This window comes from Copadichromis virginalis, linkage group LG6 (assembly GCF_057382275.1).
Source record: "Copadichromis virginalis isolate Kocher_CV1m ecotype Utaka linkage group LG6, C_Virginalis_male_GT1.1, whole genome shotgun sequence".
Taxonomy (NCBI): domain Eukaryota; kingdom Metazoa; phylum Chordata; class Actinopteri; order Cichliformes; family Cichlidae; genus Copadichromis; species Copadichromis virginalis.
Window position 1 is genome coordinate 31,828,729 of NC_140623.1, and position 27,789 is coordinate 31,856,517.

General features: G+C 37.0%; 1 protein-coding gene, 9 non-coding genes and 4 pseudogenes across 10 annotated transcripts; 10 read left to right on the top strand and 4 right to left on the bottom strand.

Moving 5' to 3' along the window:
- Positions 1-61: 61 nt before the first annotated feature.
- On the top strand, positions 62-27,742 carry vps37a (VPS37A subunit of ESCRT-I). The gene is made up of 13 exons (XM_085459879.1): positions 62-144; positions 18,542-18,688; positions 20,024-20,098; positions 21,354-21,471; positions 22,221-22,324; positions 22,537-22,750; positions 23,450-23,520; positions 24,614-24,741; positions 24,831-24,889; positions 25,283-25,351; positions 26,356-26,499; positions 27,182-27,270; positions 27,445-27,742. Exons 2-12 carry the CDS (start codon positions 18,579-18,581, stop codon positions 27,260-27,262), a joined length of 1,173 nt encoding a protein of 390 aa, XP_085316005.1. The 5' UTR covers positions 62-144; positions 18,542-18,578; the 3' UTR covers positions 27,263-27,270; positions 27,445-27,742.
- Positions 1,205-1,420, top strand: LOC146708125 (small nucleolar RNA U3). The gene has a single exon (XR_014921111.1). It is a non-coding gene; the product is annotated as a small nucleolar RNA U3 (small nucleolar RNA).
- Positions 1,982-2,197, top strand: LOC146708126 (small nucleolar RNA U3). Its single transcript, XR_014921112.1, has one exon. It is a non-coding gene; the product is annotated as a small nucleolar RNA U3 (small nucleolar RNA).
- LOC146708127 (small nucleolar RNA U3) lies at positions 3,539-3,754 on the top strand. Its single transcript, XR_014921113.1, has one exon. It is a non-coding gene; the product is annotated as a small nucleolar RNA U3 (small nucleolar RNA).
- On the top strand, positions 4,902-5,107 carry LOC146708128 (small nucleolar RNA U3). The gene has a single exon (XR_014921114.1). It is a non-coding gene; the product is annotated as a small nucleolar RNA U3 (small nucleolar RNA).
- On the bottom strand, positions 6,366-6,578 carry LOC146708129 (small nucleolar RNA U3). Its single transcript, XR_014921116.1, has one exon. It is a non-coding gene; the product is annotated as a small nucleolar RNA U3 (small nucleolar RNA).
- Positions 8,654-8,855, top strand: LOC146708130 (small nucleolar RNA U3; annotated as a pseudogene).
- On the top strand, positions 9,187-9,386 carry LOC146708131 (small nucleolar RNA U3; annotated as a pseudogene).
- On the bottom strand, positions 10,982-11,187 carry LOC146708132 (small nucleolar RNA U3). The gene has a single exon (XR_014921117.1). It is a non-coding gene; the product is annotated as a small nucleolar RNA U3 (small nucleolar RNA).
- LOC146708133 (small nucleolar RNA U3) lies at positions 12,085-12,288 on the bottom strand (annotated as a pseudogene).
- On the top strand, positions 13,119-13,332 carry LOC146708134 (small nucleolar RNA U3). The gene has a single exon (XR_014921118.1). It is a non-coding gene; the product is annotated as a small nucleolar RNA U3 (small nucleolar RNA).
- Positions 14,047-14,175, bottom strand: LOC146708135 (small nucleolar RNA U3; annotated as a pseudogene).
- On the top strand, positions 14,520-14,733 carry LOC146708136 (small nucleolar RNA U3). The gene has a single exon (XR_014921115.1). It is a non-coding gene; the product is annotated as a small nucleolar RNA U3 (small nucleolar RNA).
- LOC146708137 (small nucleolar RNA U3) lies at positions 15,199-15,404 on the top strand. The gene has a single exon (XR_014921120.1). It is a non-coding gene; the product is annotated as a small nucleolar RNA U3 (small nucleolar RNA).
- Positions 27,743-27,789: the final 47 nt, after the last annotated feature.

Genomic DNA, 27,789 nt, shown 5'->3' on the forward strand with positions numbered 1-27,789 from the left:
TTCTTCTCTGTCCCTGAGCATGCGCAACAAAACAAAACGTTAATAACTGGGGAGTCTCCTGGCTATCTGGCTTTATTTTAAAGCTTTTAAAAATTGAGACTGTTTCTTTAAGACAAAGCGAATGTGCTGTTGGACAACATGCTGGTGAGTAGTTTGTTTCAAAGATGATTAAAAATATTTTTATAGAAAGAAAATTGAGATGGAGGCGTGGTGTCTCTGGGTGAAAACATTTATGTTAGCCGATAATTAGCTACAGCCTGTTTAAAATGTAGTTAAAAATACTGTCGACTGAGCCTTTTGTGGCGCACTTTTATTTTAGTTTTCGCCCTTAGTGTGTTGCTTTTAGTTGAAGGTGAAACTATTTCACCTAGCTTTTTCAGTTAAAGTTAGGCGGCGTCCGTGTTGAAGTCATTCGACGCCTAGTGAGTTTTTCTAGGATGTTGTGTACTAATGTAACGGAGTTCTTTTTATTTTTATTATTTTAAGCAAAAATTAACCGAAATATAAATTTTGGCAGTCTTCTAAACATTGAATATCGCGTGACGATTAAACTCTGTTAGCCAATGAAATGCTGCCCTCGTGTGTCGTAACAAGGGTAGCTGCGGTGCTACACGTACAGATTCGACGTCTTATATTACAAAAGAAAAAACAATAGACGTGTCTCTTTTTTGTGATTTATGTATCGTTAATATTTTAACCAATTGTTACAAGTTTAAACTTTTTTTTAATTAAACAAATTGTAATAGTGGTTTCTAAGCGGAACGCTTCCTCTTTTCCAGATTCATGTCAGGAGTATAATAAGCGATGCACCACACAACATTTATTTAAACTTAAGGTTACTGCTATTTCCATGATCAACGCATTGTGTCTTTCAATTTTTATGTTATTCACAACTTTATATTTAAGGGAAACAATAAAAATAACGGTTGTTACAGATTTTTGAGTGAAAATAAATAAATTCGTATAGTGATGTATGCGATTGCTTTCGCAAAGCATTGTGGGACTGGAAACTGGATTTTAAAACTTAAATAAACAGCTTTAGCCACACTTTTAGATCTACTTGCATAATCGTAGCTCTGTAAAAGTTATAGTCTACTAACTCCTCGCGGACTGATCGTTTAGGTCATGTTTAACAGTTGACATAAACCGTGAGTGAGAATGGCGTTCCCGAGAATCACTTCTTGCTTCGACCCAGAATTTCGTTAAGACTATACTTTCAGGGATCATTTCTATAGTTTCTAACTTGAGAAATGTGTTTCTAAAGTGTTTGGTCTCGCTAACCACGATGAAGAGTCGTGATATTCCCTTCTGAGCGTGAAGCGGATAGAGAATAATGATTCAGTTCATACGTTCTCTGTCATTGATGACCGGTCTTTACTTCCTTGTGGAGTAATGAGGAAGGGAATATGATCAGAGTGGTTACGAATAGTGTGCAAAAATTATACATGGTATTAAAGTACCTAATTTTGATAAACCTTTATCTATAGCAGTGATGAATGTTAAAATAGCAGCTTGAGTTTCAGTGGAACAGTTTACCTCATCTCTACAACAAGTCTCAAATTAACTCTTTTGTTAAGTCATGTGTACTTAAATTGTGCATTAAAAAAGTCCCTCGTGCTTGAGGGACATTTACACAACCTATCTTATTTGTCAGTAAGAGACTGGCCTTTTGAATCTTTTCTGCTTCAACAGAATGTCGCCACAATCACAAAGTCACTTTTGTAACCTTTATTTACACGTCAGGTTCCCTAATAACTTTTATAAAATTGATCTGTTAGTCTGGCCGTTCTCTCCTGTACATTTGCTGTCAGTATTGTTAGCGGTATCCAGTGATTGGATGTGCTACATAGTATTATTTGCATAAACACAGTTGATTGGCCAAAACATGGTAACAGGCGGAGCGTATTGAATGTCAAAGAGGAACCCTGAGTGCGGAAGACTTTACAGAAAACCACATGCAGTTTCCACATGTAAATACACTAAGACTATACTTTCAGGGATCATTTCTATAGTTTCTAACTTGAGGAATGTGTTTCTAAAGTGTATGGTCTCGCTAACCACGATGATGAGTCGTGATATTCCCTTCTGAGCGTGAAGCGGATAGAGAATAATGATTCAGTTCATACGTTCTCTATCATTGATGACTGGTCTTTACTTCCTTGTGGAGTAATGAGGAAGGGAATATGATCAGAGTGGTTACAATGGGTACAAAAGAAATCATATAAAGCTATGTTTTCAGCAGAGATGGTTTCCTGTGGCAGGAACAGGTACTACATAAAAGTGTTGTCTTCATTCTTTTTGTTAACACCATTTTGTGAAATAACCGTACAGCCAGTACTTTTAAAATATAAAACAGGGCTTCTTATCATACCCAAGTATCAATAATTATTATCAACACATGATTGTCATGTCATTTTTGAGAGTTTTATGGATTTTATTCTCACCTACTTTGTATGTAGACTGAGTAGATCCCAATAATCTTTCTTACAGATGTTTCGACACTGCTGCATTTTGTGTAGGAAGGAAAATATATTCCGGCAACAAAACCAAATTTATATAGACAACAGAAAAAACAAACAAACAAAAACCTTCCCCCAAAAACAAATTAAGAACAAATTACACAAGGAGGAGGACGAATCCAAGGCCTTCAGCATCGAGCCAGACCGGACTAGCTGAATCCGTACTGATAAAAAAAGAATACCCAGTTCTACTTTAGCACACTGATTACCTGCAGGCCTTACTGAGATATTCAAGTGATAGATTCGGCCCACGGAAACATGTGAAATTGTTTTTTTATTGGAAGTTAAAAAAAAATCTCAAACATGAAGTGAGAACAGGTCTGAATCAAACCTTTTTGTCCAGTCATGTGTTTGTTTATTGTACATAGAACAAAAAAAAGCACATTTAAATTCCAGGTCTACAAAAACAATTTCAGAACATGTATGTGTAAAAGATGTGTAGTTATACTTTTTATGTTTAGTTACGCTTACTATACTACAGTTAAAGAATTCATAATAAACATATTCATGATGCACTCACTTCATAAATCATGAGCCAACTTTATAAGTTAAAAATATCAGTAGTCGGGTCAGCTGTGTCTCTCTGTTGTCTAATAATCTGTCTGTATGTGAAGGAACCTGCAAGTTAGCACAGTCTATTTATGTACTCAGATTGCTAAACCACCTTATATTTTTTGTACTTCATGTTTGAGGGACACTTACACAATTGGTCTAATTTGTCAGTGAGTGAGAGGCGGGCCTTTTGAATCTTTTTAGCTTCAACTGAATGGCGCAACCATCACACTTTTGTTTACTTTTATTTACCCGTCATGTTCCCTAAAAACTTTTATAAAGTTGATCTGTTAGTCTGGCCGTTCTCTCTTGTATGTGATTGGATGTGCTACACAGTATTATTTGCATAAATACAGATGATTGGCCAAATCGTGGTAACAGGCGGAGCTTATTGAAAGTCAGAGAGGAACCCTGAGTGATGAAGACTTCACAGAAAAGCAGATGCAGTTTTCTGATGTTAGCACACTAAGACTATACTTTCAGGGATCATTTCTATAGTTTCTAACTTGAGAAATGTGTTTCTAAAGTGTTTGGTCTCGCTAACCACGATGAAGAGTCGTGATATTCCTTTCTGAGCGTGAAGCGGATAGAGAATAATGGTTCAGTTCATATGTTCTCTGTCATTGATGACCGGTCTTTACTTCCTTGTGGAGTAATGAGGAAGGGAATATGATCAGAGTGGTTACTAAAACTGTTTAAATGAAACTGAATGATTGGTTTATACACTGCTACAGTAGTATTACTCCGTGTTAATGGCAATCTGAGCCTTTCCTTAATGTCACTTCTCAGTGGCACTTCTGTGAAATCGCCTTGCACAGTTCAAAACCGGTGATACTTATACCAAATTATTAATGATCAACATGTTTTTCATATCTTCAGTAGATTTAAATGCCTGCTACTTTGTATGTGGGCTGAGTAGGCCCCAGTAAGCTTTGTAAAAGATTTTTCAACTACGGTGGCATCAAGTGTGATCAAATGTTGCTAATTATGCTGATGGAAAATGAAGATGAACAAGAGAAAATCAAATGTCTACATTTGTCATGTTTAACATATTTCGGGGTTCAGTTAGTGTCTTTTTGGGCAGTTTACCTCTTTAGCCTTGGAAACGCTGCAAGTATACATAGGTAGGCTAACCTATAAATATGAGGATATATGACTTATCATTCCTTCCAATCTAAAGGATCATGTGTCCTTGGAACAGATGCAGCCGTGGGCTATTTTTTGACCTCCACAGCTGCATCAGCAAACTGTCCTTTGCTTCTGCTGCTGGAGTTGATGACTTTTAACATTTCAAGGAATTTATGTTGTTATCTGTTTTGTTCTCCACTCTGCTAGTCAAACTTTTAAGCAGAAACTAAGCCAGCAGTTGAAACTGGGGCAAAGCGCACCAAAACCTATATTACTTATGGTCATGTAACACGGGTGTTTCGAACTACACTTTGTAGCAGCGTTTCAAAACATCTGCTTAACACGCTGCTAAAACATAAATATCGAGTCCCATCCCTTTCCATCCTACACACTAGAGGTAGTTCTCAGAGGCATGTCTCAGTGTTATGGAGCAAGAGGATTGACCAACATTGGTATTTTCTCTCCTCTGTGTCTAGTGTGTTGCTCTGGTTTCATCAAACAGCAGATTTACGCAGCTCCTCTAATGCGCACACTCTTTGCTCCTCTGTCTCTTTACATCCTCTGTATTTATGTTCTTTGCATAAACACAGATGATTGGACGAGACATGGCAACTGCACAAGGTTTATAGAATAGCAGAGAAGAACCCTGACTGATGAAGACTTTACTGAAAACCACATGCAGTTTACACATGTGAGCACACTAAGACTATACTTTCAGGGATCATTTCTATAGTTTCTGACTTGGGAAATGTGTTTCAAATGTGTACTGTCTCGCTAACCACGATGATGAGTCACGATGTTTCCTTCTGAGCATGAAGCTGGTGGAGAATAATGATTCATTTCATTCTCTCTATCATTGATGATTGCTCTTTGCTGAGCACTGAGGAAGGGAACATGATCAGAGTGGTTATAAGAGTGTTAAAAAGTAGTAAAGTGTGATTTAGTTGTTTTCTTGGATGCTTGTGTTTAAAGTTTCTGTTACAGACACTGTTACCTTATTAAAAAGTCATCTTAGTTGTTGCACTGAAATCTTAAAAGAGGACTGAGGACTGTTGGAGTGTCAGGTTAGTAAATTAGAAAGAAAAAAAAGTTATACATCCTTAAATGTTATCCAGGTGCTTTTACACAGTCTTACTTCTTAATGACTCAGAGACATGAACCTTTTGAATCTTTTCAACCTGAAACAAATAGTCTTTTTCATTAAGTCATTGCTTTGTAACCTTTATTTACCATCCCTCTTACCTGTTTTTTTTTTTCTTTTATTTAGTGCTGTCATTCTCTCTTACATGTTTGTACAGTGTTTTTTACATAGACTGGAGGAGCATGAAGCTGATAGACAGTTTTATTTCATGTGTTGTCTGTTATTGACAATCAGAGTGGTTACGCAGCCATGCCAAGAGTAAAATTACATTAATTCTTTCGAACGGAAAAGCCTCTGAACCTGCTTTATTTTAGTGATTAGAGTTAAGCACCAAACCAGCAAACATCTGTAGGTTTCTATCACCTGGCTCTGATGACAGAGTCCACATTTTACATGCGTTACAAGTGGTGACTGTGATGGTGACTACTGAATTCTATTTCCACGTGGGCTACCTTGCATGGGATGATTGTACCTGTGTTTTTAGTGCTATAACCTCAGCTTGGTGAAACATATTTAAAGCATTTCCTATAACCCCTCAGATCATATTCCCTTTGTCAAAGCTCTGAAAAGAAGTAATGAACATTGATTAATGACAGAAAACACATCCAACAAAAAAAAAAAAGAAAAAACAAGAATTATGCGCCTGAAGTCAAGGTTTATTTGAATTCTGCTAGTTTAGAGAGAAAATGGGGTTACAGGTTGTTTGTTTTTTTGGAGTTGTGGTCCTAAACTCTTGATCAGCTGTAAACAGCCTGTTTCTGTTTAAGCCTTGTTTTTAATAAATTGCATTCTCAAAAAAAGTTTGCTTGAAGAGCTGGTAGACTGACAACATTTAGTCCAAGTTTAAGAAATTCTTCTTCAACAGACTCATCTCTGCCACTCACTAAAAAAAGAAAATTTGTTTAAAGTCCCTAAAATAACCATTTGTGGTTTTTTTAGTTAATACAACCACAGAATTCTACTTACACATGAAGAAACTTGATTGTACCTGTGCTTTTAGTGCTATGACACCAGCATTTCTTAGAACCACTCAGATCATATTCCCTTTGTCAAAGCTCCAAAAATAAACAATGAACAGTCATCAATAACAAAACACATGACAAAGTCACAGTTGTCTGTCATTTTCATGCTCAAAAGGGAACATCTCAACTAATCATCGTGGTTAGCGAGACCATACACTCTAGAAACACATTTCTCAAGTCAAAAACTATAGAAATGATCTCTAAAAGTACAGTCTTAGTTAAGCAATGCCCAGAAAGAGCTAGTGATTCCCAGGACAATCACTCTCACTAATGGTTTGCCTCAGCTTTCAAAGCTGGTCAAACATGAACATTAGCTCAGACAATGAGACGTAAATGCAGTTTGAAATTTGGTAACTGCTGTTCTATGTAAAATGTGTCCTTTGTCACCACCTCGAGGTGTGGCAGAGGTTGGCATCCTAGACACTCAAAAGTAAAATATCCAATCTAAAAAAGTGAATGTAATTTTACATTTTGCATGGTTCTGTAACCAAACATACAGCATTTTGCAGTTGCAGATACCATTCTCCAAACCTGAAGGCAATGCGTTACGTGAGGCGCTATCATCATTGTTCCACAGAGTGAGACTGTCAATGCAAAGTTCAGTGCACTTACTGAAATTAAAAACCAAGATCTGCAAATACACAAGTGCAAGGGAGCATAATGTGTGATCTAAAAATAGCAGCCAGAGGTGTGCAAGAAGACCTTAATTCAATTCAATATTTTATTGTCCCACAACACGAAATTAGTATAGCACCAAGGGCAACAATAAGAATAAACAAAACAATAACAAAAAGCCACAAGACAGTTATTTTCCATTAAAGAGATGGGTTCAGTAAGGATAAAAGAAACCTCAAGTTTTTTGGTCTTCCTCACAGGTACTCTAAAACAACAGCCAGAGGGCAACAAGTTAAACTCAGTGTGAAGTGAATGGTTAAAACAATTAACAATAGAATGAGCCTTCCTCAGCGCATGCTTGTTATAAATGGTCAAAAGTCTGTCTTGCCAATGCCCTGAGATTTTGCTGGCAGTTTTTACCAAAAGTCCCAACTGATTCTTGTTCTTCAGAGTCACGTTACCAAACCAAGCAGCGATACAGAAAGAAATAACAGATTCAGTAAAACTTCTGTAGAGCAAGGACAACATTTCAGATGAGACAGTAAAGATTTAATATTCCTTAAATGTGAGATTGGCCAAATTTTGATCAGGTAATGCTCTTAGCTTTCACAAATCTGCTGTCAGAACATTTTAATCCCGCCTGATAGGTGGAAAAGTGGACTTTAGATTTTTTCAGACTTTTTGAAAGCCAGTATCATCATCAAAGACCCCTCGCACCCTCGACACTCACTTTCCCCCCCCTTCCCTCTGGTAAACGCTACAGGTCCATCAGGTCAAAGACAAACAGACTCAATAGAAGCTTCTACCCACAGGCTGTCAAACATGCCCTACCTCCGCCCTTATTGGAGGATAACTGCACTGCCAACACTCTTGGACATGACCTCTTTAAACAGTATTTATTATAACCATATTTATTATAGTAGCAACAGTATCCCCCCCCGCCAAACACACACACTCAATGTGCAATAGCACTGATCACACTGCACCTCACAATGCACATGCTCCTCATGTATGTGTATGTATATATATGTAAGCGTGTATGTGGAAGTTTGTGTGTGTGTGTATATACATATATGTATGTATCTGTATGTATGCATGTATGTAGCCATATGTATGCATGTGTATGTATAAATTGTACATATCTTTCTTGTGTAAATGTAAATGCCTGTGTTATTGTGTAGATTTACAGAAAGATGCCAAACTGTGTTTCATTGTTCTTGTAACAGTGACAATAAAGAGGTATTCTATTCTGTTTTAAGTTCCCTTGCACTTGTGTATCTGCAAATCTTTTTTTTTTCAGTAAGTGCATTGAACTTTGCACTGACAGTCTCATTCTGTGAAGCAATGATGATAGCACCTCAAGTGCGTTCAGATTGGAGACTGCTATCTGCAACTGCAAAATGCTGTATGTATGGTTACAGAACCATGCAGAAAGTAAAATTACACTCATTTTTTAGATTGGATATTTTACTTTTGAGTGTCTAGGGTGCCAGCCTCCGCCACACCTCGAGGTGGTGACAAAGGACACATTTTACATAGAACAGCGGTTACCAAATCAAAACTGCATTTAAGTCTGAGCTAATGTTCATGTTTAACCAGTTTTGACAGCTGGGGCAAACCATTAGTGAGAATGACTGTCCTGGGAATCACTAGCTCTTTCTGGGCATTGCTTAACTAAGACTGTACTTTTAGGGATCATTTCTATAGTTTTTGACTTGAGAAATGTGTTTCTACAGTGTGTGGTCTCGCTAACCATGATGATGAGTTGTGATTTTCTCTTTTGAGCATGAAGCTGATAGAGTAGTGCTGTACTGCACATGGTCTGTCATTGATGATTACCTTTTGCTTTGGCCATGTGAACAACTGCATCTGAAATGTGCACTATTTACAATTTCTGGTCATTTCCAAATTTTAACTTCCTGGCAAACGATCACAGTAATGCCAGCTACAGATTTTGGATTGAGTAAATGGTATTATATTTAACTGCTTTTACCAACCATTGATGCTCTCAATACTGGATTTAAATGTTACGTAATCAACTCTAACTTCAGATTTATCTGCGCCAATGTTACTGTAATTACGTACAACAGTAATAGTTCATTAACTTCTCATTAACTCAAGACTTTGGCCATGTTTGACAGCTGAGGCAAACCATTAGTGAGAGTGACTGTGCTGGGACTCAATAGCTCTTTATGGCCATTGCTTAATTAAGACTGTACTTTCAGGGATCATTTCGATAGTTTTTGAAATGTATTTCTAGAGTGTATGGTCTCGCTAACCGCGATGATGAGTTGTGATGTTCGCTTTTGAAAATGACAGACAACCATGATTTTGTCATGTGTTTTGTTATTGATGACTGTTCATTGCTAATTTTTGGAGCTTTGACAAAGGGAATATGATCTGAGTGGTTCTAGGAAATGCTTTAAATATATTTCACTAAGCTGGTGTCATAGCACTAAAAGCACAGGTGCAATCATTCTATGCAAGTCCCTTCATGTGTAAGTTGAATTTAGTAGTTGTATTAATAACTGAAAATGAGAAAACAAATGCTTATTTAAGGGACTTTACACACATTTTCTTTTTTTAGTGAGTGACAGAGACAAGTGTTGAAGAAGAATTTCTTACACTTGGACTAAATGTTGTCAATCTACCAACTCTTTAAGCAGGTAGAGACATCTAGTGGCCACTTGTATTATTGGTGTCAGATAATAGTTTGTTGAAATAAAAACCAAGATTTCTAGATACACAAGTGCATGGGAGCATAATTATGGGAGTCTAATGAATTAGACTAACTATTCACTTTAGCTAAAGTTATTAAGTCAGCTAAAGAGTTAGGATGCTGTGTAAGACATAAATAAAGCTAAAATACAAAGGTTTGGACACTGTTTTGCATGTTTCCCTACTGTAGGGGTCTCTGCAAGCATACAGGACTCTGAGAGGGTGCAAGATGACAACTTTGGAATTCTACTAGAAACAGTCGATCATATTTGTTTGTCAAAGCTGAATTCAGGGCAAACTACGCTAAATTAGCGTTTTGAGCTAACAGCTACAATAAGCATAAAAGTTACTGTACGGCTATCATTTGTTAACATGACGCTTGTTCTTATACATGTAATACATTTATTACCAACCTGAGAGTTTATCCGCTGGTCATTCGACATAACAAATGACTTCTGATGTCTTAATTCAGCTCAAGATGCTGTAGATTCCCGTCAGTAACACTTTCGGTCCGCTAGTAAAACGTAGTTCTATTAATCTGTGCTCGATTACTCTTGAACCAAAACCGGATGTAAGTCCCAAAAAACTGAATTTTGGAACTGAAATTGAATTGTAGAACTGAAACTGAATGGTGAGAAGTGAATCTGAAATTATTCGAGAGCTACATTTTTAAAGGATAAAATACGGTTTCAAAGCAAATGAATTCATTTTCAAAATATAAAATTCAATTTCAATTAAGTGATGATCATTTTCGAACCAATAAATTGAATTTCAAATTAGGCTAATTCATATTCAGTTTTTAAAAGCATTTATTCAACTTATAATTCAGAATTCAAATTTAACTTATTCAAAAAGTTTCTGATGGCACAGATTTCTGCCCATACATAATGTATGATCTATAAATAGCAGCCAGAGGTGTGCAAGAAGAAGACCTTAAATGTGAGATTGGCCAAATTTCGATCAAGTAGTGCTCTTTGTTTTAATCCCACATGATAGGCGGACAAATGGACTTGCATGTTAATCTAGTCATCTAGTGCCCACTTGTATTATTGGTCTAGGGTTAACAATTTATTTGATAATTTCAGCTTAGCACTGACCTTTATTTGACCATTAAAACCAGAAATCACCAGATGGGGAAAAAAACAGCAACACAAATTCTTTAATCTTAAACAGGACTTCCACTCTTATCTGATTCACTATCTCACTGAGCCACAGGGAAGTAATAATGAGCTATTAAACAGATAAATGTTACACAAATTTTTCAGTGCCTGTTTAACACTTCTACAACCACTCTGATCATATTCTCGCTCTTACTGCTCCAAAGTAGAGCAATAAGCAATCATCAATAATGAAACAGCACAACACTTTGTCATCAACTTCATGCTCAAAAGAGAATATCACAACTCATCATTGTGGTTAGCGAGACTATACACTCTGGAAACACATTTCTCAAGGCAAAGCCTATAGAAATGATCCCTGAAAGTATAGTCTCAGGTTACAGGAGGGTTAAAACTGCATCTCATTCATGGTAGCATCATTCTTACTCACGGTTACTTCAGTGGCTCATCCAAAGATACCAGTGCTTTTCTTCCTTATTTTAAGAAATAGTTAAGAAATGTGCCACTAAAACACATTTACTTATTTATTTGATAGATTTGAGGGTTTTTTTTTAAGTTTATGTAGTGGCAATCAAATTGAGTCATCCTCATGAGTCGTAGTCCTGTCTGACTGAGAATTTTTTTCTGTTCTCTTTGCTTAAAATCTAGCTGTTCTCTATCATATTGAGAGTATCTCTCTCCACTCCATTACATATTCCATATATACGGGGTTGAGAGATAGTCTCTTGCTCAGAGAACCAAGGTTACAGTGTAACCATACGTTACCCCCAACATTTGGTGACTTTTATCTAAAAATTAATTTTCCAGAATGATGTTTGCTTAATCATTTTTTAGAACTCTCACGATTGCATGACACACTATACTAAAACTCATGTAAGTTAAGACTACACTTTCTATAGTTTCTGATTTGAGAAATGTGTGAATGGTTGCATGAATGTACAAAAAAAAATATTGGCTTGACTGCTTTTATCTATGACTGTAGTGATGCTGGCTTAGATGTAGTTTTGATACATTGCTTAGTGGAAAGAAAATTATTTAAGCAATATTTGTTCTGAGAACCACTGTATTAGATAATTCTATTTAGCACTGATCTTTATTTGACCATTTAAAACAAAAAATCACCAGGTGCAAAACAACAAACAAGGTTTTTTAAATTTAGATAAGACTTCCACTCTTGTCTTCACTGTGCTACAGAGAAGCACTGACCAATAAGTAAATAGATGCTACATAAATATTTTTCAGCAATTGTTTTGTTTTTTAACACTTCGACAACCACTCTGAACATATTCCCTTCGTCACTGCTCTGCAGTAGAGCAATAAGCAATCATCAATGATGAAACAGCACAACACTGTCATCAGCTTCATGCTCAAAAGAGAATATCACAACTCATCATCGTGGTTAGCGAGACCATACACTCTAGAAACACATTTCTCAAGTCAGAAACTATAGAAATGATCCCTGAAAGTATAGTCTTAACAAAACTGCCAATGGAAACAACAAGTCACTCTCAGTACAATTATTCTCACTCAGGGTGTTGATCTTTTAGAAATCGTCTCATTGTCTAATGTTACTGTTTGTCTGTTTGTTATGATTTTTAGTATAGTGTGTCATTCAATCGTGAGTGTTTTAAAAAAAATGGTCAAGCAAACTTCATTCTGAGAAATAAATTTTTAGATAAAATGTTAGATGTTGTATCTATTTCATGCTTAGAAGTATTACAAGTAATCATCGTGGTTAGCAAGACCATACACTTTAGAAACACATTTCTCAAATCAGAAACTATAGAAAGTGTAGTCTTAACTTACATGAGTTTTAGTATAGTGTGTCATGCAGTCGTGAGAGTTCTAAAAAATGATTAAGCAAACATCATTCTGGAAAATTAATTTTTAGATAAAAGTCACCAAATGTTGGGGGTAACGTATGGTTACACTGTAACCTTGGTTCTCTGAGCAAGAGACTATCTCTCAACCCCGTATATATGGAATATGTAACGGAGTGGAGAGAGATACTCTCAATATGATAGAGAACAGCTAGATTTTAAGCAAAGAGAACAGAAAAAAATTCTCAGTCAGACAGGACTACGACTCATGAGGATGACTCAATTTGATTGCCACACCATAAACTTAAAAAAAATATCTCAAATCTATCAAATAAATAAGTAAATGTGTTTTAGTGGCACATTTCTTAACTATTTCTTAAAATAAGGAAGAAAAGCACTGGTATCTTTGGATGAGCCACTGAAGTAACCGTGAGTAAGAATGATGCTACCATGAATGAGATGCAGTTTTAACCCTCCTGTAACCTGAGACTATACTTTCAGGAATCATTTCTATAAGGTTTGCCTTTAGAAACGTGTTTCTAGAGTGTATGGTCTTGCTACCCACGATGATGAGTTGTGATATTCTCTTTTGAGCATGAAGCTGATGGAGTAGTACTGTGATGCACATGTTCTTTGTCATTGATAATTGCTTATTGCTCTACTGTGGAGCAGTAAGAGAGAGAATATGATCAGAGTGGTTGTAGAAGTGTTAAACAGGCACTGAAAAATTTGTGTAACATTTATCTGTTTAATAGCTCATTACTTCCCTGTGGCTCAGTGAGATAGTGAATCAGATAAGAGTGGAAGTCCTGTGCTGTGTTGCTGTTTTTTTTTCCATCTGGTAATTTCTGGTTTTAAATGGTCAAGTAAAGGTCAGTGCTAAGCTGAAATTATCTAATAAATTGTTAACCCTAGACCAATAATACAAGTGGGCACTAGATGACTAGATTAACATGCAAGTCCATTTGTCTGCCTATCATGTGGGATTAAAACAAAGAGCACTACTTGATCAAAATTTGGCCAATCTCACATTTAAGGTCTTCTTCTTGTACACCTCTGGCTGCTATTTATAGATCACACATTATGCTCCCTTGCACTTGTGTATCTGCAAATCTTGGTTTTTATTTCAATAAGCTATTATCTGAGACCAATAATACAAGTGGTCACTAGATGTCTTGACCTACTTGAAGAGCTGGTACACTGACAACATTTAGTCCAAGTGTAAGAAATTCTTGTTCAACAGACTGGTCGCTGTTACTCACTAAAAAAAGAAGAACAGTTCATATAGAGACTTTCGACAAGTTTTTTTTTCTGATTTGTTAATACAGCAACTACTCTGCTTACATATGAAGGGGCTTGCATGGGATGGCTGAACCTGTGTTTTCTGTGGTTAAAGCATTGTCTAATAACAACTCAGATCATATTCTCTTCATCAAAGCTCAAAAAAGGAAACATCGCAGCTAATTATGTCAAGTCAATACGCGCTAGAAACACAATCCTTAAATCAAAAACTATAGAAACAATCCCTAAAAGTACAGTCTTAGCTAAGCAACGCCCAGAAAAAGCTAGTGATTCCCAGGACAGTCACTCTCACTAATGGTTTGCCTCAGCTGTCAAAACTGGTCAAACAGTAACATCAGCTCAGATAATGAGACGTAAATGCAGTTTGAAATTTGGTTCTATGTATGTTGTGTGCTGTTCTATGTAAAATGTGTCCTTTGTCAGCACCTCGAGGTGCGGCAGAGGTTGGCACCCTAGACACTCATAACTCATAACAAACAGACAAACAGTAACATTAGATAATAAGACGATTTCTAAAAGATCAACACCCTGAGTGAGAATAATTGTACTGAGAGTGACTTGTTGTTTCCATCCTCAGTTGTGCTAAGACTATACTTTCAGGGATCATTTCTTTAGTTTTTGACTTGAGGAATGTGTTTCTAGCGTGTATGGTCTCGCTAACCACGATGATGAGTTGTGATATTCACTTTTGAGCATGAAGCTGATGGAGTAGTGCTGTACTGCACACGTTCTCTGTCATGGATGATTGCTTATTGCTCTACTGTAGAGCAGTGAGAAAGGGAATATGTTCAGAGTGGCTCTAGAATAATTAAAGAATAAAACAAAAGTGTTTTTTTGGTTTGGTGATTACTTCCACATAGGTAGTTATGTGCTTTGGTCACAATCTAAGACGGTGTGACATTTAATGGTCATGTGAACAACTGCATCTGAAATGTGCGCTATTTATGATTTTGGGTCATTTTCAAATTTTAACTTTCTGGAAAATGATCACAGTAATGGCAGCAACAGATTTTGGATTGAGTAAATGGTATTATATTAAAATACTTTTACCGAGCATCAAGGCTCTCAAAACTGGATTTAAATGTTACGTAATCAACTTTAAAAGCAGCTTCATCTGAGCTAATGTTGCTGTAGTTACGTACAACAGTGATAATTCATTAACTTCTCATTAACTCAAGACTTTGGCCATGTTTGACAGCTGAGGCAAACTATGAGTGAGAGTAGTCCTGGGAATCGCTAGCTCTTTCTGCCCGCAGTTTTTCTAAGGCTATACTTTGAAGGATCATTCCTATGGTGTTTTATTTGATGTGTTTGTAGAGTGTATGGTCTTGCAAACCAACATGGTTTGCTATGATATTTCCATTGAAGTATGAAGCTGACAAACAGTCATGATTCTGTCATGTGTTTTTTGTCATTTATGATTGTTCTGTGCTTCTTTACAGAATTGAAGTGAGTATGATCTGAGTCGTTTTAAGAAAGCTGAAGAGGAAAACATTGTGTAACTGTTTTTCCAGACACTTGCCCTTTACTAATACCTGAAAAGTCATATGTGACTTCTGAGTTATTTAAATAAGACAGGCATTGAATTTATATTTTTGCAGAAACTTTTAGCCTTCAAAGTCTAAAATGCTTTACATGTTCTGCTGGGCTTTTGTTGAAAGTGTGTTGAATTTCTGTACTGTTTGTTTGGAAATGCCTCTGAGGGACAGAAAAAGGCAATTAGAAAGACAGTAATGATAGCAAGTAAGTTGCTGGGAATTGCATTACCAAGCCTAGAAAGCATTTACAGGGACTGTGTATGAAGTAAAGCAAAATAATATTGTGAGTGAACCATCCACTTGTCTCTTTTAAACTGATGCCATCTCCATGGTTTTATCATCCCCTTTTGTTGACAAAACAAAAACAAAAACAGGTCCAAATTATCTTTTACTCCTATCAAATTTTTGAACACGAACAACATAAATGTTTCCAAATTGGTGTTGCCAAAAAATATTTTTATCAGTAGATTGATCTTGCTTTTGTGAAAGTTATAGTTCAATGTAGTTTTGATGAAGGGAATATGGTCTGAGTGGTCATAGAAAGGATTTAAAGATAAAAATAGTTTCAAGTGCTTAAAGCTCCGGTTTTTATCACAAGGGCTAAAAACACAGATGGTTGTCTCTTCTGGGCAAAAAGCAACTGTTTTAAATAATTTCACTTTGCCTTGTTATGGAGCATAAAGGAAGGAAATATGTTTTAAAGAAGGTTGGCTTTGGTTTTACAATTTCGTACTTTAAATGCACTTTAGTTTAAATCCAAACTTTTGAGCAAATGTTTGAGATAAAAATGTTTCAAAAGTATGTGATAAGAAGTGTTACATGTTCACCATGAATCGTGATCTTGGGGTGGGGGATCCAGCATGCCTTGGCCTTCTCCCCTGTATTTGATTCCCATATTTTAAGAAAAAAAATATATGCCATGTTTGCTTGAATGGTTGGTAATTGTGTTGCATTATAATATGTATTAAATTATCTTTAAGAAACTGAAAGTTGATGGGCATACTCAAGAATTAACTTAAAGTTATGTTGACTTAGTTATGCTAGGACTGATAAGTACAATAATTTTTATCGTCACTATATATATACAGTGGAACTGGATGCAGTATTGTCAGTGCAAAGAATAAAATCTAAACTGTACACCTGACTATGATCAGTTGTGAGATAAATTATTGGGATATTTTTCAACCACCTTTGAAAACCTCTTTGAGTTTTGGAGTTTTTTGGAGTGTTTTGGTTTTTTAATATACTTTATGTCAACTTTAAAAATCATCATCATCATCATTTAGCAAATCACTAGGATCAAAACCCTCCCGGTACTCCTGTTGACTTTCTTCATCTCCCTGATATTTATTTGTTAACCTCTTCTTTTGAATACTTTCCTGCATTTCCATATTCACCGCAAAGCCTCCTTGTCTTCTTTTCTCTATCCAGAGAAAATACCAAAAACCATTTTGGCAATTTCCTTCACCACTTCAGCTCTACCACTTCCAGATATCTGGGAACTCTTCCCTACCACCCAGAGCCTGTGACAATTTTTCCCTGTGCAACGTTATTCCTTCTTAAGCTTCCACTATTAAATCCTTGTGTCTGCCTTCACTTGCTACTTCTTCTTGATTTCTCAAGTCATCCTACAGACTACCATCAAATTCTGCCTATCTACATTCTCACATTGCAGCTGCCTATTTCTTTCAGATTCCTTTTTAGCTACAGGTTTCTTGTTAGACTCAGAAATAACTGACAAAAAAGGGAGAAGACCAATGGTGAAATTGCTACTTTCTTCACACTTTAGAAGAATATGCATCCTAGAGGATGGTCAAAAGAGCTTGCAAAGAAAAGCGTCTGGACTTCTTTAAGTTACTTGAAGACATTTCACCTCTCATCCGAGAAGCTTCTTCAGTTCTAAGGTCAAATGGTGGGAGTCCCAGATATAAACCTAGTGGGAGTAACCCCCATAGATGGACATAGATGGCTTCTTTCAGAGGAGTGAAAGAAGCCATCTATGTCCACTGTGAGCGACCATCTTTGAACAGAGGCGGTGGTTTACGACACCAACTCTCTGCCATCTATAATCCAGTTTTGAGATCCCTTCCCAGACGCCTTAACGCCCACTTACATCCTGGGCCATCTGACCTCAGGAATTCGCATGATAAGGTGGGGCCAGGTTTCACAATGAACTCACCCGAAACTCTGGCTGATGGGGACCCACACCCAGTTTCACACCTTAGCTCAGGCGATTAGAGGATCATCAGGGGGTCCTTTTGTCCCTCTGTGGGGGGATACTCCCACTAGGTTTATATCTGGGACTCCACCATTTGACCTTAGAACTGAAGTAGCTTCTCGGATGAGAGGTGAAACGTCTTCAAGCAACTTAAAGAAGTCCAGACGCTTTTCTTTGCAAGCTCTTTTGACTACGATGACCTGGATGACTGAGAACCTTCACAGACATCCTAGAGGATGGATTTTAAAAACAAAAATTTGGAACAATATCTGAATGTGTGGGACAAGTGATAAAAATGTAGTGGAGTCCTACATAAAGAGGGACCCATGCTCACCCTAAAACGTTTTAACACCCACAAAATTATTATCATTTATGTTACTAAAAAATTGCATTTTTAAAATGGTTTTGCTGCTTTATTCTTAAATCTCATATAGTTTATTATAAGGTCCAATCCCCAAAAATATGTTATTCTCATATTTTATTGTGAAAAAAGGTTGAAAACAGGAAGTTGCGCTCTACGTAGGCGTTTGCGTGACGTAACACGTAAATAAGTTGATCAAGCTGTTATTAGCTAGGTTGTTTTCTTCCTTTAGCCTTAATCTCTCGCATGATATTAATGACTGGGTGACATTTACACACAGCTCTTGGGAGATAAACCGGAACTGACACTTTAACCAACAAATGAGGATATGCCATCCGACTTTGTAACATATACAGAAAGTACACCTTGTGAGGACGAGAAACCGAGAGTCAAACAGCTAACAGCGGCCAGCGCCGCAAATCTCCACACCGTGTACCGCTCATGCTGACTTTCTCTTCCATTTCTTCTTCGTTTTTACTCGGCCTTTAGATTCGCCAAGTCCGGTCAGTGGTTTCTCCAGAAGAGAATGAACTGGTTTTTCCCAACCTCCAAAGGCTCTGGATCTCTCCCTCCTCTGAACAGCTTACAGCAACAGAGACAGCGGCAGATCGAGTCCCTAAAAGCTGCCCACCCGAGGTAATAACGATCCGTCACCCCAAAACCCGACCCGTGAGATTGTTTTATGGTCACCACGATGTTTCCTGAACATTTTAATGGGGTTAAATAGAAAACACCCTCACTCAGTTTACCAACACACCTGCTGTTTACTTCTCAGAGCTAGCTACTTCTCATAGTTAAGTTAAAAGTACCTCATGCTAGCAACCAACTTTTCGTTTATTATCGACCACATTTATCCCATCTGTTCTCTAAATATTCAAATTATGTAATACTATTTTAGGTAAACCCACTTTTGTGAAGCCCCTTAGTCTGGTTTGTAAGCTAATCTTGCTAGCCTTTTCTCATGGCTAATTAGCGCGTGCTATGTTAGCATTAAATGACAGGGTCTATTTTTAGGGCTCGTGGCTGAACATGTCCTGTGGTCATGTGTTTGCCATGCATGTAGTTTTAAAATGAGCTTGTTACTGAGAAGTGGAGATTAAAGTATTAGCCTTTGTTTATCAACGAATGTTTCCAGCGTAAGCCACCATAAACCCACTGTTGTGGTTCATTTCTTGAGGAGTCACAGTCTTCTATCTCCTAATGCGAATTATGCCACGTGTGTGACAAAGAAAAGGGATTACACAGTTTCTGAGAAGGAACCAAGCATATCAAATGCATATCATGTGCTTTTAGATGCTATGGAGCTCTGTTGAATGCTTCTCATATGATGACACTGATGTTACTAGGTGTAAGGTTAAGGTTTTCTACACGCTGCTTTGACATGGTAATTGATTTTTTGGGGTGCTGACTGTTTAAACCCCTTATATTGACTTCCGGACCAACTTCAACATGAACCTTCTTTGCCCTATTTTTTCAAGTTGTGATTTTATAAACAGTGTGGCATTACAATTATTCCATCATTTCACTGGTGCAGTTTATCTGGTGAAACTGCAGTTATTCAGATAAATAGTGGTATCAGCAGTATTAGAGGCAGTGGAAGGGAAAGTTCATTATTATCAGACACTGACAGACACTTGTGTGTGATTTTAAAACCTAACATGTCAAGTGTATTAATTGCTCTTTTTTGTGAAACAACTTTTTTTTCCCTACCTTTTCCCCAACGATCAACTACTAAGTACCATAAATAGATTGCATTTACTTATTCATGAAAACTATGTTCACCTTCTGTGCCATTTAATCCCTCACCGACAGAATTTGTTGGGTGAGGATAAATACTGAATCTATCATTTGCTCTTCAAACTAGCAGAATTTCATAAACCTTGACCTTAGGTGTATAATTCTTCTTTTGCATCTTCTTTTGATTGCATGTTGATAAATCTTCAAATTTCTGGCCCTGTTCCTGTTTTACAGCCTTGCAGAAATCCAGAAGGATGTGGAATACAGAATACCATTCACAGTCAACAATTCAACCATTAGTGTTAACATGTGAGTACATTTATACACCTACCAGGTGGGGTCAAAAAGTTCTAATTGTATGGCTGTGAAAACAAAGAGCCTTACCTAAGCTCACATTGGAGGTCATTTTCTCATATACATCTGGCTGCTTTTTTTTTTTTTTAGATCTCTCACTACTATCATTATATTCTCTTGCATTTCTGCTTGGTTTTTATTTTCAGTAATTGCATTGAACTTTGCACTGGGAGTCTCACACCATTGGGTAATGATAATAGCATCTCATGTACCGCATTGCCTTCAGGCTTGGAGACTGTGGACTGCAAACTGCTGTATTGTTGCCAGAGCCTGTTATAACCAGCCGTGTTTTTTCAGATGAAATTTGGGTCAGTTTAAAAGAGTGGTCAGAATGGGAATAATAGCAGCCATGCTGGAAGCTGCTTAAACATACCCAGCATTATGACTGTCAACATGGGTTAGGCCAAAAAGGATTTTGGATTTTATGGGCCTCTTTTCTGAAACTTTTTGTCACACTGCATACAGTAATTTCAGATTATCAACAGACAATGGTTTGTGTGCCTCAAAGTCAGTCTGTACTTACACCACTGATTGAAATCTGACTGTAAATTAATACAAAAGAAGGCTAACATTACACGAGAAACAAGATAGAAATTTTCAGATTTCCACAAAGAAGATGAGACAAGAAAAACTAGTAAAGCCGGTTGAGAACCCAAATATGTGCCATAGGCTCTAATAACTCTCACATTAGGTAGTCAAATGTTTGTGAGAGCTCTTAGGAAAAACCTTTGTCACACATTCACTCCCATTTCTGCTTCTATTTTTGTCACCTATAAAGAAAATATGGGGTTATATAATATATATAATATATGCTTTATAGGTGTGGAGGACTGTCCAATAATTGGTTTGGGTCTGGGTATTTGAGAACTGTATTTGCCATAAACATTTTTTGACAGATGCCACTTTGGCATGTAACAGCAGGTAAACACAGGTCTTACTAATCCCAAGAACAAAATTTATGACACAATAAATACCTACATTTTCAATAATCCTGCTCTTATAAAGTCTGTTTCTTTGTTTATCAGTGAAGTTCTCATTTGCTTCCTGCATAATTGACTTGTTTCCTATTGATTATCAAGTAATGTTTATTGATTATCCAGCAATACTACATCATAACTAGATTATATTATCTGGGCTGTAAATTGTTGATAGTTAAACCCTTTAATGTTAGCTAAGTTAAACACTTCTCTTTTGTTACCCTTCATTTCAGTTTGCTGCCTCCTCAGTTCCCCCAGGAGAAACCAGTGGTTAGTGTCTTTCCCCCTGTTGGTCATCATTTAGTGGACAGCAATAATGGCACTATGATCAAGAGCCCCCTCATCACTAATGTAAGTAGCTTTTGAGAATTAAAGAGGTTTTTTTTCAGATCTTAAACAAGAATTATAAATTATGGCATCCTGAATCCATACTTAAAATGACACAGATAACACTTTTTTTGTTTAAAGTGTCATTGCACAAATGTGTGTGTGGTTTTCTTTTTTGTTTCTGTTTTTCAATGATCTGTGTGGAAAAAAAGAGAGAGAGAAACAAAGGGAAGTAAAACGCTGCAAAGTGACAGCATTGCTGTGAAAGCAGCAGGACAAGTTGAAAGATCATTACTCATGGTAGTGTCCAAGATAACTACATTTCTCATCTGACTAAAAGTGAAAGTGAAATAAGTAACTTAAAGTCAGGGGGTTTCCAAGCCTGAGCAGTAGGTCTTCTCACCACCGATCAAATGCTCTGTGTCTTCAACCAAGAAGAATAGTCTAATTCTATTATCCAGTTTACATCATCTGCACACACAAATAAATAAATAGCATACTTTAGAAAGCATCTTGAATGTAACCAAATTTAAAAAAATAATTTAATACATAATTAAATTGATCCAGATAGAGTGGGGAGAGCTGTCGTCGATGCACAGCTGTGCACATAAACCAGGTGTTCATCAGCTGCAAAAACATGTACTTGTTTGCTTTTTTCTGTTTCTTTCATTGGTTCATTGTGAAGTAAATCCACTTATTTTAGGTTCTTCTGTTAATTCATGCTTTAATTTTATCCATGTTACTGTATTTAGTTGTTGTTATATATGTTCTAGTTTGGGATGCACTCAGACCTGGGAAAGGTCATCCAAAGTCTGCTTGACGAGTTCTGGAAAAGTCCTCCCGCCTTGATGTCTAGCGGTCCTTCTGGCTTTCCTTAGTAAGTCTCCTCCTTCTGTCATTGAGAATATAAGACACTTATTTCTCAGTACTTTCTTATGGCATTCTAAGAAAGTTCGTATATTTTTCAAGTGTGGTCTTATTTTAAATATTATTTTAAAGTGGTTCTAAAAAGCAGTTCGATATATTTTTTCCACATCATTTAAACATTGATGTTATGCCTTTCATTCTTTCCTTTTTTCACTGGAGCAGTATGTACAAATCATCAGGTATAGCACCTTACCCCAATCCGGCTTTTCACTTTGGTTCTCGCCACATGGGACCCAGTCAGACACCACCTTCTGGTCCAGCCCCTGCGCCAATGCCTCACCCAGGGGTCGATAGTGCCCTTGGGCCCCCTCGAGCTCCAGCGCCATATGGAATAATTTCTGACCTGCCACTGCCTGTACCTATTGGAGATTCAGAGGTATGCAATTGATGCACAGTGTATAAAAATGGAATGGTAACAGTCAAGCATATAGCAAGCAAAGCATCACCTTCCCCAACCAGATAAAAGCATTGATCAAAAATTTGTAGGTTCCTCCACCTATATCCCAGGTTCTGGACTGCTTCCAGCACAAATTCTGTTTAATAAAGATTGCTTTGTAAATGTAAACATTAGCCGGGCTGGAAGCAACCCACGAATGGTTGAGAAAATGTCACTGATGGGGAAATTGGCCAAATTTAAAGGTAATTTGGTGGAACTCAAGGATGTATTTTACCCCAAACCAGAACTTTTTGTTGAACCTAATCAAGTAGTTTTCAGCACATGAACCTAACCAGAGTTAAACCAAAAGTGAAAACAAAACAAATCAGCGAATGAAGAAAAAATCCAAGCTTGGGAAACAAGCCATGGTGTCCTGCCAACAGATCTACAACTTGCGCTGTCATTAACACTCCATACAACTAATGTGGACTTTCTAGGTCACTCAAATAAAACTTTAATCTCATGCTGGCCAATATTAGTGCCACTAGTGCATGCACATTACACATTACAGGAAGAAGCAGATAGCATCAGACAAAATTACTCAGCGAACTAGCATTGGACAGTCCGACACAGCTCTAGTGTTCAGACATTAATACACTGAAGATTGTGATGTGAATATATAACTTCTGTTTCTTCTAGACTAGACTAAATGGACACGTGTACAAGATGCCTGAGATTCCTGAGTCTTTTCCTGAACTCTGTGACATGAAGTAAAGTATTCCTTAATGATTTCAAATTAAAATGTTTGCACAGTGTGAAATGTTTGTTCGTGACAAACATTATTTCATACCATTATTGATGTATTCAATATCTGTTTATGTAAAGTGATGGAAATAATTATAAATAATACTGAATTTATAAGTTGCTCACTTACAAAGAAAGCGATAGTGTCTAATTTTTCATTTTAATAGTGAGAGACAGATTATCAACCAGAAAAATCTCCAAAAAGTATTTGGAAAATCTAGAACTATAAAAATCTTGCTCCAGGGGGTGAGCATGATCATGAGAAAGGTGGTGGATCAACCTGAAACTACACGGGAAGAACTTGTTAGTGATCTGAAGACAGAACACCATGTAAGACTCTTGCCATAAATGACTTAAATCTTTCAGCACATGTAGAGGCATGTCCTAAGTTTGTTAGTGAACATCTAAATCAGCGGTCCCCAACCTTTTTTGCACCACGGACCGGTTTATGCCCAACGATATTTTCACGGACCGGCCTTTAAGGTGTCGCGGATAAATACAACAAAATAAAACTAGTAACGGTACTGAAAAAAAGAAGATTTATTCATAACACACGTGAAAAGACCCAGGAAAACAGAGTTAACGATAAAAACGATAACAAAATAACGCTGAAAACCAATAAAAACCCTGAAAACCATACATTTCACACCTGAGCCTCAACTCTCGCGGCCCGGTACCAAACAACTCACGGACCGGTACCGGTCCGAGGCCCGGGGGTTGGGGACCGCTGATCTAAATGATTCAGAACTGGCAGAAAATGCTAGGGCTCAGCTCAACGAGCCGTGTTTGGAGTATGAAATCTGCTGAGTATAACCCAAAGTGCACCAACCCGACAGTCAAGAAGCAGTTAAAACGTTATACGTTGTTTTTTTTCTTCTAAGCGTACACAATGACTTCACTCCATTGAGGGTTTTGGTTAATATTCTGTCTCTATCCATTAAAATGAACCTACAATAAAAGTTACAAGCTTTTCATGTTTTTTGTAAGTGGGCACACACATCAAATAATTACTCTCACATATCTGCCCATTTATCCACTTTTTTCTTTATCCACCCCCAGCCTGACACAGTTGTCAGATATGTCTGAAAACGAAGATGTGTTGCTCAAGTTTTTTGTGAGTTTGCCACAACTGAAACAGGTCACATCTGATAAAGAAGAGTTGGTCAACAGTATACTGGACATGGCCAGTAAGTTCCCCCCCTGTTCTCATAGATGGTCTTGCGAGTCATAGGAAAGTGAAACTCTAATTTAAGTTGGTGTCAATGTGTTTTTGCAGAGAAAAATCTTCAAATGGAGCCACATCTGGAAGGAAAAAGACAAGAGATGCTCTACAAGGTCAGTTCATACGTAATTCCTCTTTGTTTCATAATCAAGTCAAGTCAGTGTATTTATAAGCACATTTTAAAAAATGCAGTTTGACCAACATGCTGTACTAACTGAAAAATAGAAAAGTAATAAATATATACATCAATATAGAAAAATAGAAGATAAGCCACAAAAGCAAAACAACTCAGTCACCGTAAAAAGCTAGGGATTAAAGAGGTGTGTTCAGACAGGTTTTCAAAATGTTAGAGAGGTCAGAATTTGAAAAGGCAGACGGTTTCAGAGTTTAGGCGCAGTAACTGCAAAGGCACGGTCTCCTCTCTGTGTCATACACACATAGCTCACATATTCGTTCATGCCATTGTCCTGCTGCTCATTATGTGTTTTTGTCTCTTGTGCTAACAGTATGAACAGCTGACTCAGATGAAGTCAGCTTTTGAAACAAAGATGCAGAGACAGCACGAACTCAGTGAGGTAAATGGCCACACCAGCACACTCTGGTTTTACATGTAATACATGTTTAGTGCAAATACACGTCTTGAAATGAGAGTTTTGACATTTTCATATGTTTATTCCAATCCTGATTTATCATTTTGTTGATTAAAACTGAGCTTGGGTTGTTTAATATACTGTGTAACTTGTGAATTGTATAACTGTGTAATTGTAGTACTCTTTGTTACTTAACCCTCCTGTTATGTTGCGGGTCAGATTGACCCAGAACAGAAGAGATGTCTCATGTCATCTGCATCACTACAGAAAACGAAAAAAAAAATCAAAATTATAAAAGAAAATTGTAAAATAATCAATGCTAGTGTTTCTGACACTTTTTGATGAGTAAATTTGCCCCGGGTCAAATTAACCCAGGAGCATAATTGGTGTTCCTGGAAACCAACTTAACAGGAGGGTTAAGCTAAGCTTGATTGACTGCTTAGTTTCCAGAAAACCAAGCACAAAAAGAAAAAGTAAAATATAAGATACAGACTTAATTGGTGACTACATGTCGGTCTGCTACAGTTGTGGTCAGAGGTTTATATACACTCATCAATGACGTGAACGTTGTGGTGATTTTTTTTGGCTTTTAATTGACTTTTCCAGGGTTTAATGATTGCACAGCATATATCTTTATTCACTTTAAATAGCAAGTATTGGGTGCATAAGTTTGAATTTCTTTTGAATTTTCTTTAATCCACACAAGGTCAAAAGTATACATTAAAGGCTCAAATATATACATACAGTTACTTTAATCTTTCAGCAGGTTATCCTGAAGATTTTACATTGTCTTTTTACTTGACTTGGCCAATACAAGGTCCCTTCACCATCAGAAAAAGGATTTGTTTAACAGTACTCATTAGATTGAGCAATACTCTAAAGAAGAGCTTATAGATATAAACCCAGACATGTTTGCCTGTAAACACTCTTTGATCATTTTGTATTTCATTTATGTTTTGTCTTTGTTTTTTTATTTTACTCCCTACCAGAGTTGCAGTCTAAGCACTCTACAGGCTCGGTTAAAAGTCGCAGCTCACCAGGCAGAGGAGGAGTCTGAGGAGACGGCTGAAAACTTCCTGGAAGGACGCATTGACATTGACGAATTCCTGAACAGCTTCATGGAAAAAAGAACAGTGAGATGCTAACAACAGCAAGAACGACAAAAAAACATTTATACCTAGAATTGGCCAGGAGTCATTTTTATGCTGTTTTTTAATTCATGTTTCATTCATGTTTTGTTATATGAGTCAGAGTTAGCTGGGTTTGATTGAACGATAAAAAATCATTTTTTTGAGTTTTGAATGGGATGCAAACAGGGTGTTAAACCTGTAAGGAACTGGAGAGAGGCTGATGACGGTCATGATAATGACCAATCTATCATGCAAAGCCTACCCGCTGTGTTGACCCCTTGTGGCAAGGGAAAGCTGAAAGTAGCTTCTTTTATTTGTTATCATTGGAGAAAGTAATTAAAAAAACTTATTCAAGAAGTGAAATCTTTGCTTTTGTTGATACTGTTGCATCAGTGGGTAAAAATGATGCCGCGTGGCTGTTCTAGGGTTACGTGTTGGCTTTTTTTAACCTTTTAAAAACTGAACCATGAAATAATTGACAGAGATTTTTAATTGTTTAAAAATAGAGGTTTTATTGAACCTCCTGACACTTTTTAAAAAATTATAGTTTTAATTTGTGCCATATTTACTGCATTTGGCTCTATTGTAATTTATTGTAAATTATTGTTAGGTGTGAATGTTATAGGAAGTACTGCACTTAACATTTTAAGGGGAAACTTCAGATGACTTTGGTTTTGTTTTCCAGCTTTGCCACAGCAGAAGAGCCAAAGAAGAGAAGCTGCAACAGTCCATCAACACACATGGCCCGTTTCCTACCAGTCACTAGATCACAAGGTAGAAGAATCACAGCACAGCACACATTACTTAGTCGCATTGCAGTCACATGTCTGCTTTTACAATGACTGTAATAACCTTTCCTCTTTCTTTTGGAAAGGGAAAAAAAAGGAAATTGTATTTTTTATTCTCATTTATTCATTCTGCGTCTCTCACCATTTCTTTGGTCCTCAGATTCAGTGTTTCTCAGCCAACTGCTGCCAAGTAAAAGGAAAAAGGTATTACAGGGGCCGAAAAGCACACTGGGCACTCATCAGTTTGGAGAAACATGAAGATTTTGATTGCAATGCTGGGCTAAAACAAGAAGCCTATGGTGTCCTGATCCAAGCTTAAAAAACAACAAACAACACAACAAAACAAAGCAAAACACAAAAAAGCAGTTAAAGTTGGATCTTGTGAGAGTAACGTTGAGTCACCACAGAAGGCCAAACCTTGGAGGATGAGTGGCACATGCCTAGATGCTCCAGACACATTACTATGGATTCATCACATTGTGGATAATTTTATTGCACTTTTTTT

Excerpts from the sequence above, each read along its gene's own strand:
- vps37a (XM_085459879.1), top strand. The coding sequence starts at position 18,579 with ATGAACTGGTTTTTCCCAACCTCCAAAGGCTCTGGATCTCTCCCTCCT. Across the intron at positions 22,751-23,449 it reads TACCTATTGGAGATTCAGAG|ACTAGACTAAATGGACACGT; the intron begins GTATGCAATTGA and ends TGTTTCTTCTAG. Across the intron at positions 26,500-27,181 it reads GCTTCATGGAAAAAAGAACA|CTTTGCCACAGCAGAAGAGC; the intron begins GTGAGATGCTAA and ends TTTGTTTTCCAG.